We start from the raw sequence: 17,317 nt of genomic DNA on the forward strand, positions 1-17,317 counted from the left end.
CTTACTGGTGTCCCTCGATTGTCCTTGTTACTATGCTTTATGCTATAAAACTGCAAGTTGGAGATAGGCTATGAACCAATATTTAGTGTAGTGGCCTAATATGACATCCTGAGGTTTCACTCCAGTGAGAAATATTGCCCTCAGTTGAGCACTCCCATTTGCAAGAATACTGCAGAAGAATCTCATGTTGTAAGATCAAAGGAGCTTTATGTCAAATATGTATATTCCCACAATGCCAGTAACGAGCAATTTTAAAGGATAAAACACAATAACAAGGAGAATCAAGGGAGATTAGTAAACATGCAGATCTGTGTCTCAATAACATTCACGAATGTAGACTTCTTGCTTAAACATCAATACTTTCAGGGACAAAGTAGCAAAGTGATTATCCCACAGAACTAGTAATGATCTGGAGAAAAAAAAAATGCTCAAAACCCACAATCCAGTTAAATAAAATCTTAAATAAAAAATCTAGGTCTGAATTTACAAACCTGAAATTCAAGTCCCAATTTCATGTGTAGCTAAAATGCATATAGATTGCTAACTTGGCGAAACAGCAAGGAATGTTGGGTACATTGGCAAAGTAAAACTCAAATCACAAAACCCACACACCAGACAGTGCAAACACAACAGCCAGGTGCTAATAACATTAGTGTAATGTAAAAGGGAGCAGTTATCCTGGACAGACATACCCCCAACAACTTATTCACTAAACAAAGCATGCCACAGACAGAAAGGTACCAGGTCCTGATACGCAAAGAAACTAACAGTAGAATATCATCTAAATGATTGACTCTGTTTCAAACTGTTAAGTGTATCTCCCTGATTGGCTAGAACTATAGAAAATTCAAGAAAACTATCTAAAAGATTATGAAAACAGGATTCACCTGCAAATTTTGCTCTTGAATCATCTGAGGTTTTCTGAGGAGATAAGCAAAGTAAGAGGCAGAGACCAGCTGATCATCCAGACAGAGAAAGGAAGCAGCTTCGCAGAGCCAGAGGCAGAGAGAGAGTGACTGTAAATCTACAAGAGACTTGGGACGTATTGTGACCTTAATGGGCCAAATAAGTTTACATTAAAGATTATCGTAACTTTGTTCCAAATAAAGTTGCCAGACAGGCAGGAAGAACGTAACAAGCCAGGCAGCATCTGGAGGTGGAGAAGACAACATTTCACATGTAACCCTTGTTCAGGACTGGGGGATGGGTGTGGGGGCTGCTGCAGATAAAGGGGGAGGTGGGGGGGGGTGTGTTTGTGTGGAGAGAAAAGTGGAGTGGCGAGGTAGTGATAGGTGAACACAGGTAGGGGGTACGACCTGGTTGGTCAATGGGAGGAATGAATCTGGTTGGTAGCTCCACACCACCCCCCACTTTATCTGCAGCTCCCCCATAGTCACTCTCAGTTCTGAAGAAGGGTTACACCTGCAATGACAACATCTTCACCTCCTGATGCTGCCTGGCTTGCTGTGTTCTTCCAGCCTCCTGCCTATCCCTCCTGATGCTGCCTGGCTTGCTGTGTTCTTCCAGCCTCCTGCCTGTCCCTCCTGATGCTGCCTGGCTTGCTGTGTTCTCCCAGCCTCCTGCCTGTCCCTCCTGATGCTGCCTGGCTTGCTGTGTTCTTCCAGCCTCCTGCCTGTCCCTCCTGATGCTGCCTGTCTTGCTGTGTTCTTCCAGCCTCCTGCCTGTCCCTCCTGATGCTGCCTGTCTTTTTGTGTTCTTCCAGCCTCCTGCCTGTCCTTCCTGATGCTGCCTGGCTTGCTGTGTTCTTCCAGCCTCCTGCCTGTCCCTCCTGATGCTGCCTGGCTTACTGTGGTCTTCCACCCTCCTGCTTGTCTACCTTGTATTCCAGCATCTGCAGTTTTTTTGTCTCTAACCTAATAATGTTGGACTGCTTTGCATTGTTAGCGGCTTGTCTTCATATTGCTTTGATCATTTTGGTATTGTGGAACACCTGGGCAAATTCATTCGTAAGATTCTGGTCAGAGTTATCGAGACAACACATGGCTCAGATGTGTGACTCTTGTGACAGAACTTTTAAATCAACTGGAATCAAGCTCCTCCGGGAGGCAGGAGCTGCCTACCTGTGCCAGCAGGTAAGGTGGGCACTGCAGCCTTGCCAAGGAGAGCAGGCAGCTCCTCAGAAGACCAGGAGGTAAAACTAGTGCTTCGAAATAAACCTGTTGGACTATAACCTGACTATAACAGGAGTTGGGAGGTCATGTTGCGGCTTTACAAGACATTGGTTAGGCCACTTTTGGAATATTGCATGTAATTCTGATCTCCTGCCTATCGGAAAATTTGTTGTGAAACTTGAAAGGGTTCAGAAGAGATTTAGGAGGATATTGCCGGGTTTGCAGGATTTGAGCTATAGGGAGAGGTTGAATAGGTTGGGGCTGTTTTCCCTGGAGCGTTGGAGGCTGAGGTGTGACCTTATAGAGGTTTATAACATCATGAGGGGCAGAAATAGGATAAATAGACAAAGTCTCTTCCCTGCAGTGGGGGAGTCCAGAACTAGAGGGCATAAGTTTAAGGTGAGAGGGGAAAGTTATAAAAGAGACCTAAGGGGCAACTTTCTCATGCAGAGAGTTGCTAGAGAAAGTGATGGAGGCTAGTACAATTGCAACATTTAAAAAGCATCTGGATGGGTATATGAATAGGAAGGCTTTGGAGGGATATGGGATGGGTGCTGGCAAGTGGGACTAGATTAAGTTGAGATATCTGGTTAGCATGGATGGGTTGGACCGAAGGGTCTGATTCCATGCTGTACGTCTCTATGACTCTATGTTGGAAAGTGACCTTGGGTTAGAAGTAAAGGGGCAGCGCTCATCCTGGTGCTTGCTATCCCAGCAAACCCAATTTCTAAACAAATACAAAGAGCCTAGTGGATTCAGTACTGAATCCAACAACAATAAGGTACAAGACTGTTCAGGCACACTGGAAATAAATGTTGACAACAGTTTTCCTGAATGGACAGGCCCATAATCACATCCCTTCAGGAACTTAAGGAATTGTTAATGGGCAGTAAGCATGTGTCCCATTATATCCTCTACCCCCAAACTCAATGAACCCATCAAAAATACCAACCTGTTCTAGAGGCATTGGGATCGCCGGGTGACATCCAGTTTGGAAACGGTGAACTCCGGCCGTGTGAGTCTGTTACTCTTTGAAAATCCAGCATCTGGATCATGCACTCCATAAAACTGCAGGATTGTCAAATATTAAAGCAAATTAATGTTCATTCATGACCTGTAGAGAGGAGCATCAGTGGAAAGAGAATCAGAGTTGATGGGCAGAATCTGACCATCTCAGCCTCTAACGGGTGGTAAATGTGGCCTCCTTGCGAGTGAGCCTTTCTGGCTGCTCTGTGCCAAAACAATCTAACTGGAGTCCGCCTCCAACCTCCCTGACCAATGCGGAAGCATGGATGGGATGAAACTGCCATTCTTTCAGAGGAGGGGATTCTATTTAAAGGGGCCACCACTTGTTTCAGAAATCTCAACAGCATTTAGATTCATCAGGCTGCGCATTCCCAGGAATGGAGAGGGGATTGAGCCCCTAGGTCTCACACTTCAACCTAGTGTTGGTGTTACTATGGTCTGCGAGCAGCTGTAGTAAAAGCTGAGCTTTCTCAAAGGCAGGATGACCAGCCTCTCTAACCAAGTGCACATAGTACACAAAGGGGTTACAGGAGGGTATGATAAGTGAGAGACTAAACCCTTTCCGATGCCACTGTTTGACTTGCCCAGCATGTTTACTAGGTTTAAGATTACACTGTTGTGGATCTGGAGCCCGATGTAAACCAGACCAGGTAAGGACAGACTTGCTGCCCTGAGGGACTCTGTGGAAACCACATGGGTTCTTATGACAATTGATGATAGTTTCATGGCCACCATACCCAAGACTAGCTTTCAATTCCCAATTTTTGTTAATTTACAGAATTTAAATTCCACCAGCTGCTGTGGACCAGAGCTTGGGCCTCTGATTAATAGTCCAATGACACTACTACTGCAGCACTCCTTCCCTCTATTTGGCCTTTGTGTTCTTTACTCGCACTCTGCTGAATTTCAAAGGCCCATTTGTCAAATAAAAAGATGTAAGGCTAATGTTATAACAAGACTGGCCATTTACTCCTAGGTTTGCAAGAGTGGCTAGTTTAATGCCTGTGGCACACACAATTTTTGCACTGTTCATACTTTATCAGTATGCCAGTGATTATCTATTTCAATTCCATACCCACGAACATACAACAGCTTCTCTGTTGCTGGAAAATGACTCCTATTTGGATCTATTCTTGTGCATTTAATAAGATCCTAAGAGCTGATATAAAGCAATCTAAAGTGCTGCTCTGTATGTAACTCATGCTGGGATGAAGAGACAAAGGTCAGGTTGTTCACTTTCCATGAATAGGATTTCTTTCAAAAAAAGGTGTTAGTCAATTCATTTTTATGATGAGGCAACACACATAGAGGCCAACTGAAAAAAAATATGGTGGTGACTGTTTTGGCCCCAGTTCAATTTCTCTCTTCCAGGACAAAGTCTGAATAAATGTTTGCCTTTTAATAACATGTTTTCAGCAGCACAATAAACAAGTTAATTGGAGCAATCAAAGTTGATTTAAAAAATTATTTTTTTTTACAGCCAATGCCTTAATTTAGGTAATGTCTTTTGGGTTTTATGGGACAGTTAGTGTCGAGTGCTGCCTAATGTCTTAAGCTTCAATGGAAAGATAATGTGATGAGCCAATATAAATACTCTGCCATAAGACCATTACTGTGTCAGAGCATCCACAGGGACTCCATGGTTTCTGTTTCTAAAATTGAGACTATTTACATAACACAACTGTGATTTTCCCGATTCCCATTTCCATCAGGAAGCTTCCCTTTTTTGGCTCTATGAGGATGAGGAATGCACTGTTCAATGTTTTCCTTCAATTCATTTTAACGGATGGAAAATTACACACTCATAAACATGGGAACAGATAAACAGATTTGCATAAGCTTTTAAGCCATATAAGCTTTCAATTAAACCTTGTGCTCCTCCGTTGTATGTTCTACATTGAGATTCCACCTTAAACTTTGCAAAAGAGGAAATGGTGGATGTGGGTACAGTTACAACATTTAAAAGACATTTGGATAAGGACATGAATAGGAGGGTTTGGAGGGATATGGGCCAAGTGCAAGCAGGTGGGACTAGTTTAGTTTGGGAACACAGTCAGCGTGGACTGGTTTGGCCAAAGAGCCTGTTTCCATACTCTATGACTCTAAATATTCTGTTCACGGCCAGTTCCAAAAACTGCTGCTGGGTGAAGCTGGTGTGAACTTCCAAAATTACAGCATCTGAGGTTACAAAACAGTGCACAGAAAACAAGTGCGATTTCCCACAGCTGTACCCTGCGCCCCAAGAACAGAGAACATCACCCAACATCAGCTCCATGGATAGATTTCATGTATTTGGGCCTATCGCAGTTCTAAGGCTCCATGAATTGCTTAATAGGGCTCTAACGTCCATTTTAGATCTGAGCATAGAAAATATAATTCTCACAGAAGTTATGTGGGACACGATCATCCATCTTACAAAATGTTTGTGTTGCTTATTGGAAGCATGGTGAAAAGGAAGGGTGAGGCCATAGAGGATGAGAATTTTGGAATTAAAACATTGCTTACCCAGAAGCCAGTCTAAGCCAGTGAGCACAGGGAGATGTGTACGCAGGACTTGATGAAGCATGAGTCTTGGTGGCAGGTGGTTGCACTGATAGAGCAAATATGAGGTATCAAAGGGAAGATGGCATCACTGCTGTCTCACAGCACCAGGGACCCAGGTTCGATTCCAGAATTGGGTGACTGTCAGTGTCAATTGGGCACATTCTCCCTGTGTCCATGTGGGTTTCCAATGAGTGCTCTGGTTTCCTCCCATAGTCCAAAATGTGTAGATTAGGTGGATTTGCCATGTGAAATTGCCCATAGTGTTCAGGGGTGTGCAGACTAGGTGGATTATGGGGAATGCAGGGTTATAAGGATTGGATAGGGGGTGAGTGTACGTGTATGGAATGAGCTGCCAGAGGAAGTGGTGGAGGCTGGTACAATTGCAACATTTAAGAGGCATTTGGATGTTTACATGAATAGGAAGGGTTTGGAGGGATATGGGCCAGGTGCTAGCAGGTGGGACTAGATTGGGTTGGGATATCTGGTCGGCATGAACGGGTTGGACCGAAGGGTCTGTTTCCATGCTGTACATCTCTATGACTCTAAAAGTGTGGTTGGGATGCTCTTCAGAGTTTACTTGATGGGCTGAATGGCCTGCTATCACACTGTAGAGATTCTAAGATGGTGACACTTTTTCTGGCAGAGTGGAGAAGGTCATCGGCCTTTTGCTTACCTTGCTGGGCATTCCTTTAGACCATGGAGAGTGCACTGACCCAGGTGGCAATCTCTGATCATGCTGGCAGGGTCTGCTATTGTGACCTCCTCTGCAAGAAGATGGTGCTCCTCTGCACCAGCCTTCTCTACCATGATCTCCAGATGCCTGTCTGCCAAGCGGGACCTCTTTATATGCCATATCTGGGGTAAAAAAAATCACACTGTGTAGGGCAGTCCCAGATTGACCACTTGATCAAGCGCATCAGCCTTTTAAACACAGCACTACATCAGAGATGCCAGAATATACTGGCAGTGGTGATCACTCCTGGCTACAGCAAGTGGGAGAATTGAACAAGCGGGCAGCCATGGGAGCATGATGCATGGTTAATGAAGTGAGTTTGAAGCAATTGCACAATAAAAAACTAAAACTCTCACAAAGGAAAATGACACTTCACCAATTTCTGGTAAGATTCAGCCCCATAAGGAGACCTGTGGAGGCCTCCAAGAGATGATCAGATGTTTCTGCCTTATCTCCATCCAAGTCAGGTTGGGTGGAGCTCTAAGCAGTCTCCAACAGTAACTTTTCAGAACCATTGCTATATACAACAATAATAAAATTTTTCTTAAGAATATACTATATAGAAAGAGAAAGTGGTAAGGGCAGGGAAAGTGTGTGGCACCATTAATGGTGAATATAGATGAGACTATAATAGATAAAATGAAGAAGTTATGTTGTTGTGGTTCTGTTCGCCGAGCTGGAAGTTTTTGTTGCAAACGTTTCGTCCCCTGGCTAGGCGACATCATCAGTGCTTGGGAGCCTCCTGCGAAGCGCTTCTTTGATGTTTCCTCCGGTGTTTATAGTGGTCTTTCCCTGCCGCTTCCGGTTGTCAGTTTCAGCTGTCCGCTGTAATGGTTGGTATATTGGGTCCAGGTCGATGTGTTTGTTGATGGATGAACCCGCGCAACTTCATCAACAGATGCCTAAGAGAAAGACCACGGAACGAGGACATACCACAACCAAAAGGACTAGCCACACTACCATACATCAGGAGCATCTCGGAACTGACTGCCAGACTACTGCGACCCCTAGAACTCATAACGGCACACAAACCAACAGCCATGCTCAGACAACAACTCACCAGAACAAAGGACCCGATACCCAACATGAGCAAGATGAATGTAGTGTACAAAATACCATGCAAGGACTGCACTAAACACTATATAGAACAAACAGGAAGACAGCTAACAATCCGCATACATGAACATCAACTAGCCACGAAACGACACGACCAGCTATCCTTAGTAGCCACACACGCAGACAACAAGCAACATGAATTTGACTGGGACAACACAACTATCATAGGGCAAGCCAGACAGAGAACAGCCAGGGAATTCCTAGAGGCATGGCATTCATCCACAAACTCCATCAACAAACACATTGACCTGGACCCAATATACCAACCACTACAGCGGACAGCTGAAACTGACAACCGGAAGCGGCAGGGACAGACCACTATAAACACCGGAGGAAACATCAAAGAAGCGCTTCGCAGGAGGCTCCCAAGCACTGATGATGTCGCCTAGCCAGGGGACGAAACGTTTGCAACAAAAACTTCCAGCTCGGCGAACAGAACCACAACAACGAGCACCCGAGCTACAAATCTTCGCACAAACTTTGAAGAAGAAGTTATGTTTCACTTACATAGACCCTTGTTCAGCTTTGACATTAAACTTCAGGAAGGATACATTGATTTAGGTGAGACCTCCATCCAGATTCATTGAAATGATGCCAGGACTTAAATTATGACAGCAAGTTACATATTTTGGTTTGTATTCATTCCCGTTAAGGAGATTCAATTTTGATGTTATCGAGTTGTTAAAAGGATTTAATGGGACATACACAGAAGATCTATTTTCCCTGCTGAAGGAGGCCAAGACATGAGGCCCTAACCTTAACTTCAGTTCAGTTATATATGAGTAATATCAGGGAACAGCTTTTGGGTTATACAAGTAATTATCACAGTGAGGTAAAGGAAAGAAAGTGCAAAAGAAACCCTAAAAGATTTAAAGACATAATAGAAGATCGGAAATGTAAGTAAATTGGAAAAATAAGTAAAAATCAATGAAGATTTGTCTACACAAGACTTTGATGCTGATTATGGGAGAAATATCAGAGTAAGTAGGAAAATGTAACAGTTCCCTTTATTTGGAGATTTCCACCATAAAGGTGATGTTTGAAATTTGATGGAGACTTCTATTTTGCAGAGAATTATATCCCCAAGTTGCTAAACTGATGCTGCTGTACAAATCAGTGAACTAAAGTGAACAGTTGTTGTCATCCAGTGACAGGAAGGATACCATTGTCCCTGAAAGATTGAAAGGGTTAGAAATAAAGAGACTCAAACTGTGAAGAAATGACAATTGGATTTGCCTACTTTAGAAAACAAGCGAACTTGGTGCAATTTGATTGAAATTTTCCAGACTCTAAAAGGAAAGTTAATGCAGGTAGATTCTGGTAAAAGGGTAAAAGAGTCAAATAGTGAACCAGAGCAGTTTGCAGTTAGAAAAGGATATGGGAGGAGGTACTTTTTGCTGGTGCCAAACTGAAGCCAAACCAAGAACAAAGATGTTAGGAGGGGCAGGGCAGTTTCAACAGAGATCTGAAGGGAAAATAAATTAAACAGAGAGGTAGAAGGATTTTAGGGAGTAAATGTTAGGTGGCTGAAGGCATTTTAACTACACTGAGTGGAAAGGAGGTGGGGTCTGATGCAAGTGATAATCTGGAAAATAATTAAAAATTAGGAATAAGGATGAAAGCTAGCTGGAATGTTTTCACTACAAAGTACTAGCACAGTATAATGTCAACAGAGAGAAAGGCGTGTTTCTGGGGTGACAAAGTGTATGGAAGTCAAGCAATAATTTGAACTTTCAAAAATGAGACCCTTGCCAATCTTTTCCTTTTTCAAAACAACAAAGAATGCTGGATATCAGAAACAAAATCATAGATTGCTGGAAAAACTCAGCAGGTCAGACAGGATCTGTGGAAAAAAGAAGAGTTAACGTTTTGGGTCTGATTCTGAGGAAGGATCACCGGACCCAAAATATTAATTCTGCTTTCTCTTCACAGATGTTGCCTGACCTGCTGAGTTTTTCCAGCAATCTATGCAATTTATGATTTTGTTTCTCTTTCGTTTTCCCTTACTTTAATAATTCTATGTTCTTCACATGTCAATGTAACATCAGCTTCACAATGAAGCTGATGAATTAAGGAGAGGGGATAGCCTAGTGGTATTACTGCTGGACTGTTTCTCCAGAGACCAGGTAATGTTCTGGGTTCCCAAAAACAAATCTGGAAGTAAGAATCTAATTTTAAAAAATGAATCAATTGTCAGGGGACAAACCTAATGTCTGTTAGGGAAGGAAACTGCCATTCTTACCTGGTCTGGTCCACACATGACTCCACATTCACAGTAATATGGTTGACTCTTAAGGTGAAAGTGAGTGCTGGAGATTAGAGTCGAGTTTGGAGTGGTGCTGGAAAAGCACAGCATCCGAGGAGCAGGAAAATCAACGTTTCGGGCGAAAGCCCTTCATCAGGAAACATCTGACTGACTCTTGATCCTGGCCTAATTAGTGACACCCTCACCATAAATGAGTTTTTAAAAACACTCTGGAGATAACCTGATAAAGTACTGTCAGAGGCACATTTTTTTTCTGACTTTTTTCTTTCTTTCTTCCTATGAACCCAATCCCTAATTTATTATAGATAGCAATGGTTGCCTACTGTTAGTTTCATCAGTCATTCACATGCTGTTTCAATAGAGTCTGCAGTCTTCATCATACATATACGGGTGGCACGGTGCTGCCTCACAGTGCCAGAGACCCGGGTTCAATTCCCGCCTCAGGCGACTGACTGGGTGGAGTTTGCACATTCTTCCCGTGTCTGTGTGGGTTTCCTCCTGGTACTCTGGTTTCCTCCCACAGTCCAAAAATGTGCAGGTTAGGTGAAATTGCCCGTAGGGTTAGGGGCAGGGGAATGGGTCTGGGTGGGTTGTGCTTCGGCAGGTCGGTGTGGACTTGTTGGGCCAAAGGGCCTGTTTCCACACTGTAGTAATCTAATCTAAAAAAAATGATTGCCTGGCATTAATAAAAGTAAATAAACATGATAAATGCTCCCGCTTTCAGTAATTCAAGATAGTCAGAGGTTACTTTCTTCTAAATTCCAGATACTTTAGGAAGTGCTATAAAATATGTTGGGTGAGTGCAGATTCAAATCATTTCCTGCACAATATTTAATTTTCAAAACCTCACAGTGAAACACCTGTTTCCAAATTCAAGACATTTCTGGTTCTCTTATCGCTACACCTCAGTAATTTTGTAAATAGTTAATCAGCATGGTGCACTTCTTTAAACATATACTCTAATAATGCGACAATTGACTTCAGGTTTAAAAGAATTTGTTAACCCACAGTCACTCCGCATAGATTTTACAACGGTTTATCAAAGAAAGTGTTAGACACTCGCAGTGTCATGCAAAGAGCTATTTTCTAAAACTGGTTCATAATAAAAGTTAGCAAACAAGGGACTCTTCTATTATCTCATACCCGGAACCAATTACTTTTCATCATTCCATTTTCACAGGAAGAACTTTCAAAAGAAATGTTTACCACTTACTGAGGGCATTTCATAATTAGAGAGATGATTGTAATGGTCCATGTTACTGTTGATGTTGGAATTAATCTGCTTACTAATGCTGATGAAAATTAAAAAAAACTGAAGAAGGTTGATATAATCAAGACTAAATAATAAAAATTAGTCTTTCTTTAAAAAGCTTGACTAGTTTTCCTCAAGAGGATTTCCTAATCATTGAATTAAAATATTTGTTCTTGCGATGTCATATAATGAAATAATTAAAAGCATAGGACTTGATTTACAAACTGTTCAATTGCTTTGTGATATTTCTATTCAGGCAATAGGCTTCCGAGAATTTCTGCACAGCAAGTTAAAGCTGCCATCAGATAATTGAAAATTACTTACACTGGAATCCCTCTCCATGCAGCTCAAATAATTGGAAAGGCATTGGTAAGAAAAACTTCATCTTGAAAAATTGTTCTGTGTTTTGAGCACGTTGTCTGAAGTCTCTTTTAATAAGATTGCTTGGGTTTGGGGAGAGCCCTTTTGACACAGATTACAAGTTTTTATATTAGCAATTATGGGAAATAACTTATTATATGCTACATAATGTAATAATCACAAAAACTACACATATATGACAACTTTCAATTTTTTTTTCCTATGTTGCACTACAGGGATTTTCCAAGAGTCGGTCATAATGACATATTCCATCAAATTCAGGTCCATATTAGGACATTGTGGGGAGCTCATGAAAGAGGAAAGGGAAAGTGAAATATTCAAGGCACATGCAGCAATACAGAGCTGCAAATAAAATGTAAAGATATATTACTACTTAGAATTTTGAATGATAGGAATGTTCCAGCAGTTATAGATACCATTTATATCAGTATATTTTACTCTTGCCAAAGGTTGGACTAGCTGAGAGTCTGACCAACACTTCATTTGTCGTAAAAATAATGGAATTTGTCATGGTCCTAAGTCTGTTTAATATAAACTTACCAATCTTGCACCAGGATTGGTGAATCCAACATACACTGTGTTCATTTGAAAACACATAGAACAGGATTGCTCAGCAGACAAATTAATTGCAAAGCTTCAGCAACTATTAGTAGAGGAGAACACATCCACAGTGCCCTCACATTACATGGTGCAAGCTGAACTGTGCAATGGCTGCTTGTCACATACTGTACATCCTGATTTTCTGATATATTAGCATATGCTCTCTTAAAGTAATATCACAAACTGTATTTACACAATTCATCTTCAATTAACTGCTTTTGAAGAAAATCTAATTCCATGGTGTTAGTAAGAATATAGTTCACTTCCCAATTATCTCAGTAAGGCCAGGAGACAGTAAAGTGCAGCGGGTCAGGCAGCATCCGAGGAGCAGGAGAATCGACGTTTCGGGCATAAGCCCTTCTTCAGGAATGAGGCTGGTGTCAGGTCCACTCCCTCGTCAGGTCCACATCCCCCACCAACCCAACCTCCATTCCCAGCACCTTCCCCTGCAAACGGAAGAAGTGCAAAACATGCGCCCACACCTCCCCTCTCACCTCCCTCCAAAGCCCCAGTGGATCCTTCCATATCCGTCGCAAATTCATCTGCACCTCCACACACATCATTTACTGCATCCGCTGCACCCGATGTGGTCTCCTCTACATTGGGGAGACAGGCCGCCTACTTGCGGAACGTTTCAAGGAACACCTCTGGGACACCCGCACCAACCAACCCAATCGCCCCGTGGCTGAACACTTTAACTCCCCCTCCCACTCCGCCAAGGACATGCAGGTCCTTGGCCTCCTCCATCGCCAGACCCTGGCCACACGATGCTTGGAGGAGGAGCGCCTCATCTTCTGGCTAGGGACCCTCCAACCACACGGGATGAATGTAGATTTCTCAAGCTTCCTCATTTCCCCTCCCCCCACCTTATCTCAGTCCCAACCCCCGGATTCAGCACCGCCCTCTTGACCTGCAATCTCTTTCCCGACCTCTCCGCCCCCACCCCCTCTCCGGCCTATCACCCTCAGCCTCACCTCCTTCCACCTATCTCATTCCCAGCGCCCCTCCCCCAAATTCCGCACACCCCCTTCCCCCCCCCCCCCCACACACACACACACCTTTTATCTCAGCCCGCTTGGCACACCGGCCTCATTCCTGAAGAAGGGTTTATGCCCGAAACGTCGATTCTCCTGCTCCTCGGATGCTGCCTGGCCTACTGCGCTTTTCCAGCACCATACTTTCCAACTCTAGTCTTCAGCATCTGCAGTCCTCACTTTTTCCCAGGAGACAGTAAAAACAATTCATCGATTTACTCTTGCGTCTTAATCAGGGGAAATGGTTATACTTAATGTCAATAAGTTATCATAATATGTAGGTGGTATGTAAATTAAATTCTTTGTTACTATGTGCAAAATTGGTGCAAACACATGGAACACAGAGTAAACTCTGTGTGCTCCGGGTGCTTTCTCAGGGTGCTCCGGTTTCCTCCCACAAACCAAAGATGTGCAGGTTAGGTGAATTGGCCATGCTAAATTGCCCATAGTGTTCAGGAATGTGCAGGTTAGGTGCATTAGTCAGAGGAAATGTAGAGTATTAGCATAGGGAAATGGGTCTGGATTGGTTACTCTTCAGAGGGTAGGGTTCTAAGTCTATACTCAGGAAACTGGGTTGGAGGAGTACACCAACACCATCTGTACAATGGTTTTCAACCGTGGACAGACTGGTGGTTGCTCTGGAGACCCAGATCTAGTGGAATGCTCATTGGCTGCTGGATATGCATGCAGCCTTGCAATCTATTGCTTTAGTCGTTGGTAGTTAATAGGGGCAGGATCAGAGGGAGATGATGGGTCTTAACCTCACTCCAGGTGCCCCTTCCTCAAAAGGAGACAGGGTGAAGCCAGTAAGTAACCAGCTGGAGGGGGAACCTCAACCCATTTTCACCTTGTTGTAGTCCCCATTATCAACTTTTCTTTCACCCTGGCTCACCATTATCCAGTCCATTGTCACTGGGCTCCATCTCCACCTACACACTTACTCTTTTACTCTCGCCATCCCTCCATCAATCCCAAAACCTTCCCAATCCTGTCTTCAGTATTTATATCATGTCGCCACTATCGGTTCTGAAGAAGGGTCACTGGACTGGAAATGTTAATTCTGCTGTCTCTCCACAGATGCTGCCAGACCTGCTGAGTTTCTCCAGCAATTTCTGTTTTTCTTTGAAATCTCCAGTGCCCACAGTTCTAGGGGTTTCTTTATTTTTACAGTTAATGAATGATGACTTCACCTGACTTAGCTCCACTGGAACCAGGTGTCAATGCCACCCTATCTGTTTTGTGCACTTGTCACTGCTCTGCCTTATCATGGTGAAAGTAATGTTTCTCACACTCAACATCCTCCTTTTCCACCTCGGAAGACTCCCCCAGCTCTCCATCTTCTCTTTGTCTCTTCCAGGATTATGCGACACAATCAGACTATTTCTCTCAACGTTGAGAATTTCATTCTTCAATTTTACAACTGGCTCCCACGTCATTCAGAGACTGGGAAATTTTTTGCTCACCTTGCATACTTCAAATTGCAGCTTAACTATGACCATCCAGGGATGGTGATGGTGGTGTCTGTAAGAACGACTATGTCAGATTGTTGCTTGACTAGTCTGGGAGATAGCTCTCCCAATTTTGGCACTAGCTCCCAGAGGTTAGTAAGGAGGACTTTGCAGGGTCAACAGGGCTGTTTCTGTGGTTGTCTTTCCAGGTGTAAAGGTTGATGCCAGGTGATCTGTCCAGTTTCATTTCTTGGAGACTTTGTAGTGATTGGTACAACAGAATGACTTGCTGCCATTTCAGAAGGTAATTGACAGTCAACCACATTGCTGTGGGTCTAACCTGCACATCCCTGAACACTATGGGCAATTTAGATTAGATTAAATTAGATTACATTACTTACAGTGTGGAAACAGGCCCTTCAGCCCAACAAGTCCACACCGACTCTCCAAAGAGCAACCCACCCAGACCCATTCCCCTACATTTACCCCTTTATCTAACACTACAGGCAATTTAGCATGGTCAATTCACCTAACCTGCACATTTTTGGACTGTGGGAGGAAACCGGAGCCCCCAGAGGAAACCCATGCAGGCACGTGGAGGATGTGCAAACTCTACACAGACAGTCGCCCGAGGCCAGAATCGAACCTGGGTCCCTGACGCTGTGAGGCAGCAGTGCTAACCACTGAGCCACCATGCCACCTAGTATCTCCAACAAACCTGCCTGCATGTGTGGGCCAGACCAAGTAAGGATGATAGATTTCCTTCCCTGAAGGACATTAGTGAACCAGATGGGCTTTTCCGACAATATATAATGATTTGATGGTCAGCAGTAGATCCTGAATTCCAGTTTATTTTTTATTAAATTCAAATTCCACCATCCGCTCTGGTGGGATTTGAACCCGAGTCCTCAGAACATTACCTGGGTCTCTGGATTAATAGTCTAGCAATGATATCACTAGGTCGTAATCTTTCCCCATGCTACAGGTTTTGCTTTAAAAACAAGAATACAGAAGTTCATTACACAAAATAGAAAAAGATAAAATTGAATAAACCAAGCTTTTTTATATATAAAAAACATTACGTGAAATAAGTAATCTGTCTCAACATCACCACTTTACAGAACTCAAACCAGAGAGAATGTATTTCTCCAGGACACCAATAAGTTTGTCTTAACTGTTTATCTCAGTTCCCACTCTGGAGGGTTTGGTAGTCTCTTTCTTAATTAGTCACAAAACTGAGCTTAGACTTTCTCAATTTCAAATAACCACTTAGGGTTCTAACCAAACACTTCTAGACCTGGAGCTTTCAAATAAAATCATTACATTGGAGTAATGTACTTTCTAATGTTTTTGAAATTACTCCTTTCTCTAGGAGAAACTATAACCTTGCTTCAACAAGGATCTCTGTGACACTGAAACCAAAATCTTTCCAAACTATGTTTTTCTGCCCTAAGCAAGAATCCTGATTCATCTGACCTGAAAGCAAGTTAATCCTTACCAATGTTTACTTTGTCCACTCCTAAAATTCTCCACATATAAACAAATTCGCATTATCATTCCAGGGACTCACTCCCTTATACTAGCTTTAAGAAACAGAAATACTGACAACTTAATTATAAAAGCCCCTTTATGCACACAGACCAAAACCCATATGCCACTAGTTAAAAATCCAAACTATAAAATAAATGATATTAATATTTACAAATCACCCATCTTACATCAGAATTATAAAACATCACTTTTGTACTTAAAGATTAGCCTAATAGTGCCAGGAACAAACTATGTTGATTTAATTCATGCATCAAGCTGCAGAATGAAAATATAAATAATATTGAATCTCTATTGAGTGATTTTTTTTAACAGCACAGATATCAGTTTACAGAATTTACTGCCTTGACAACAATACGCTTGTCGTAAATCTAAATTGCACAATCTGGAACTGGAGCATTAGACATTCCTGAATGAAATGCTGAGTCCCAACACTCGGTGGATTTGACAGACTCATTAGGCAAGAAATAACTAAGCAGCAAACAGGTGCTATTTAAAGATTTAAAAAACAAGCAAAAATAGCTGGTGGCTAATTACACTAACAAATATTAACTTTCTGCATTAATTGGATGTCAGGGGAAAATCTGTTCTAAATAACACTCAAAGCAATGCTGCTGAAAGGAGCCTTTCAAAGACAGTATTGGTGACATGTTTACCCAAATAGGATGGTGTGCTGAGTTTAGACTCATTTTGAAGCTTTCAACTCCTCCTCTTAACCATCATTATTTTACAGATGGCATTTGATTTCTCTGCCTGAACAGTTACATCTAGCTCCTCTTGACAATCTTTGTGCAATTTTATCAATTACAACTTTGCAATATTCGATTCTTACTTGGAAGATGTTTATTTCATTCGTGACCCTAAGCCTCTGTAGGATTCATTTTGTCTTTTTAATGAAGTTATAAGGAGCTTCATGATAGGATGCAAATTGACAAAGTGTTAGACTGCTAATAAGTCATTTTTGAATCAGAGTCATATAAGCAATGAGATTAAAAGCAGACACGTCTCTTGTTCAAATATGATCAGACTAACTGAATGGAAGCATTAATTTTGCCTTTATATAACAAGAGTTTGTAACCTCAATGCAGATAAACATCCCATGGTGAAAGGGACACTGAAAGGGAAATCTTCAAATGATTCAACAACCAATAGCAACTTATATTTAAGGTGACGTTAGGATAGGTGACCAATAGCTTGGTGAAAGAGATAAATTTTATGGAAGGTTAAAGGTAAAAGA

At 42.4% G+C, this 17,317-nt stretch overlaps 1 protein-coding gene across 2 annotated transcripts in view; it reads right to left on the reverse strand.

Annotated features, from left to right (window-relative positions):
- The window catches only part of LOC148142146 (uncharacterized), a 28,360-nt gene extending 15,140 nt beyond the window's left edge, over positions 1-13,220 (reverse strand). The window contains exons 1-4 of one of the 2 annotated variants that reach the window (XM_087977001.1): positions 13,109-13,220; positions 11,394-11,531; positions 6,376-6,557; positions 3,085-3,200 (exon numbers count right to left, since the gene is read on the reverse strand). In XM_087977001.1, coding sequence (XP_087833127.1) covers positions 3,085-3,200; positions 6,376-6,557; positions 11,394-11,411 — 316 coding nt within the window. In that variant the 5' untranslated portion in view covers positions 11,412-11,531; positions 13,109-13,220. Of the gene's footprint in view, positions 1-3,084; positions 3,201-6,375; positions 6,558-11,393; positions 11,532-11,990; positions 12,128-13,108 lie in introns of those variants that run through there. The other variant, XM_087977000.1, reaches the window with a different exon arrangement.
- Positions 13,221-17,317: the final 4,097 nt, after the last annotated feature.

This window comes from Chiloscyllium plagiosum, unplaced genomic scaffold, assembly GCF_037043375.1.
Source record: "Chiloscyllium plagiosum isolate Xiang-an unplaced genomic scaffold, Cpla_swu_hap1 HiC_scaffold_30, whole genome shotgun sequence".
Lineage (NCBI taxonomy): Eukaryota > Metazoa > Chordata > Chondrichthyes > Orectolobiformes > Hemiscylliidae > Chiloscyllium > Chiloscyllium plagiosum.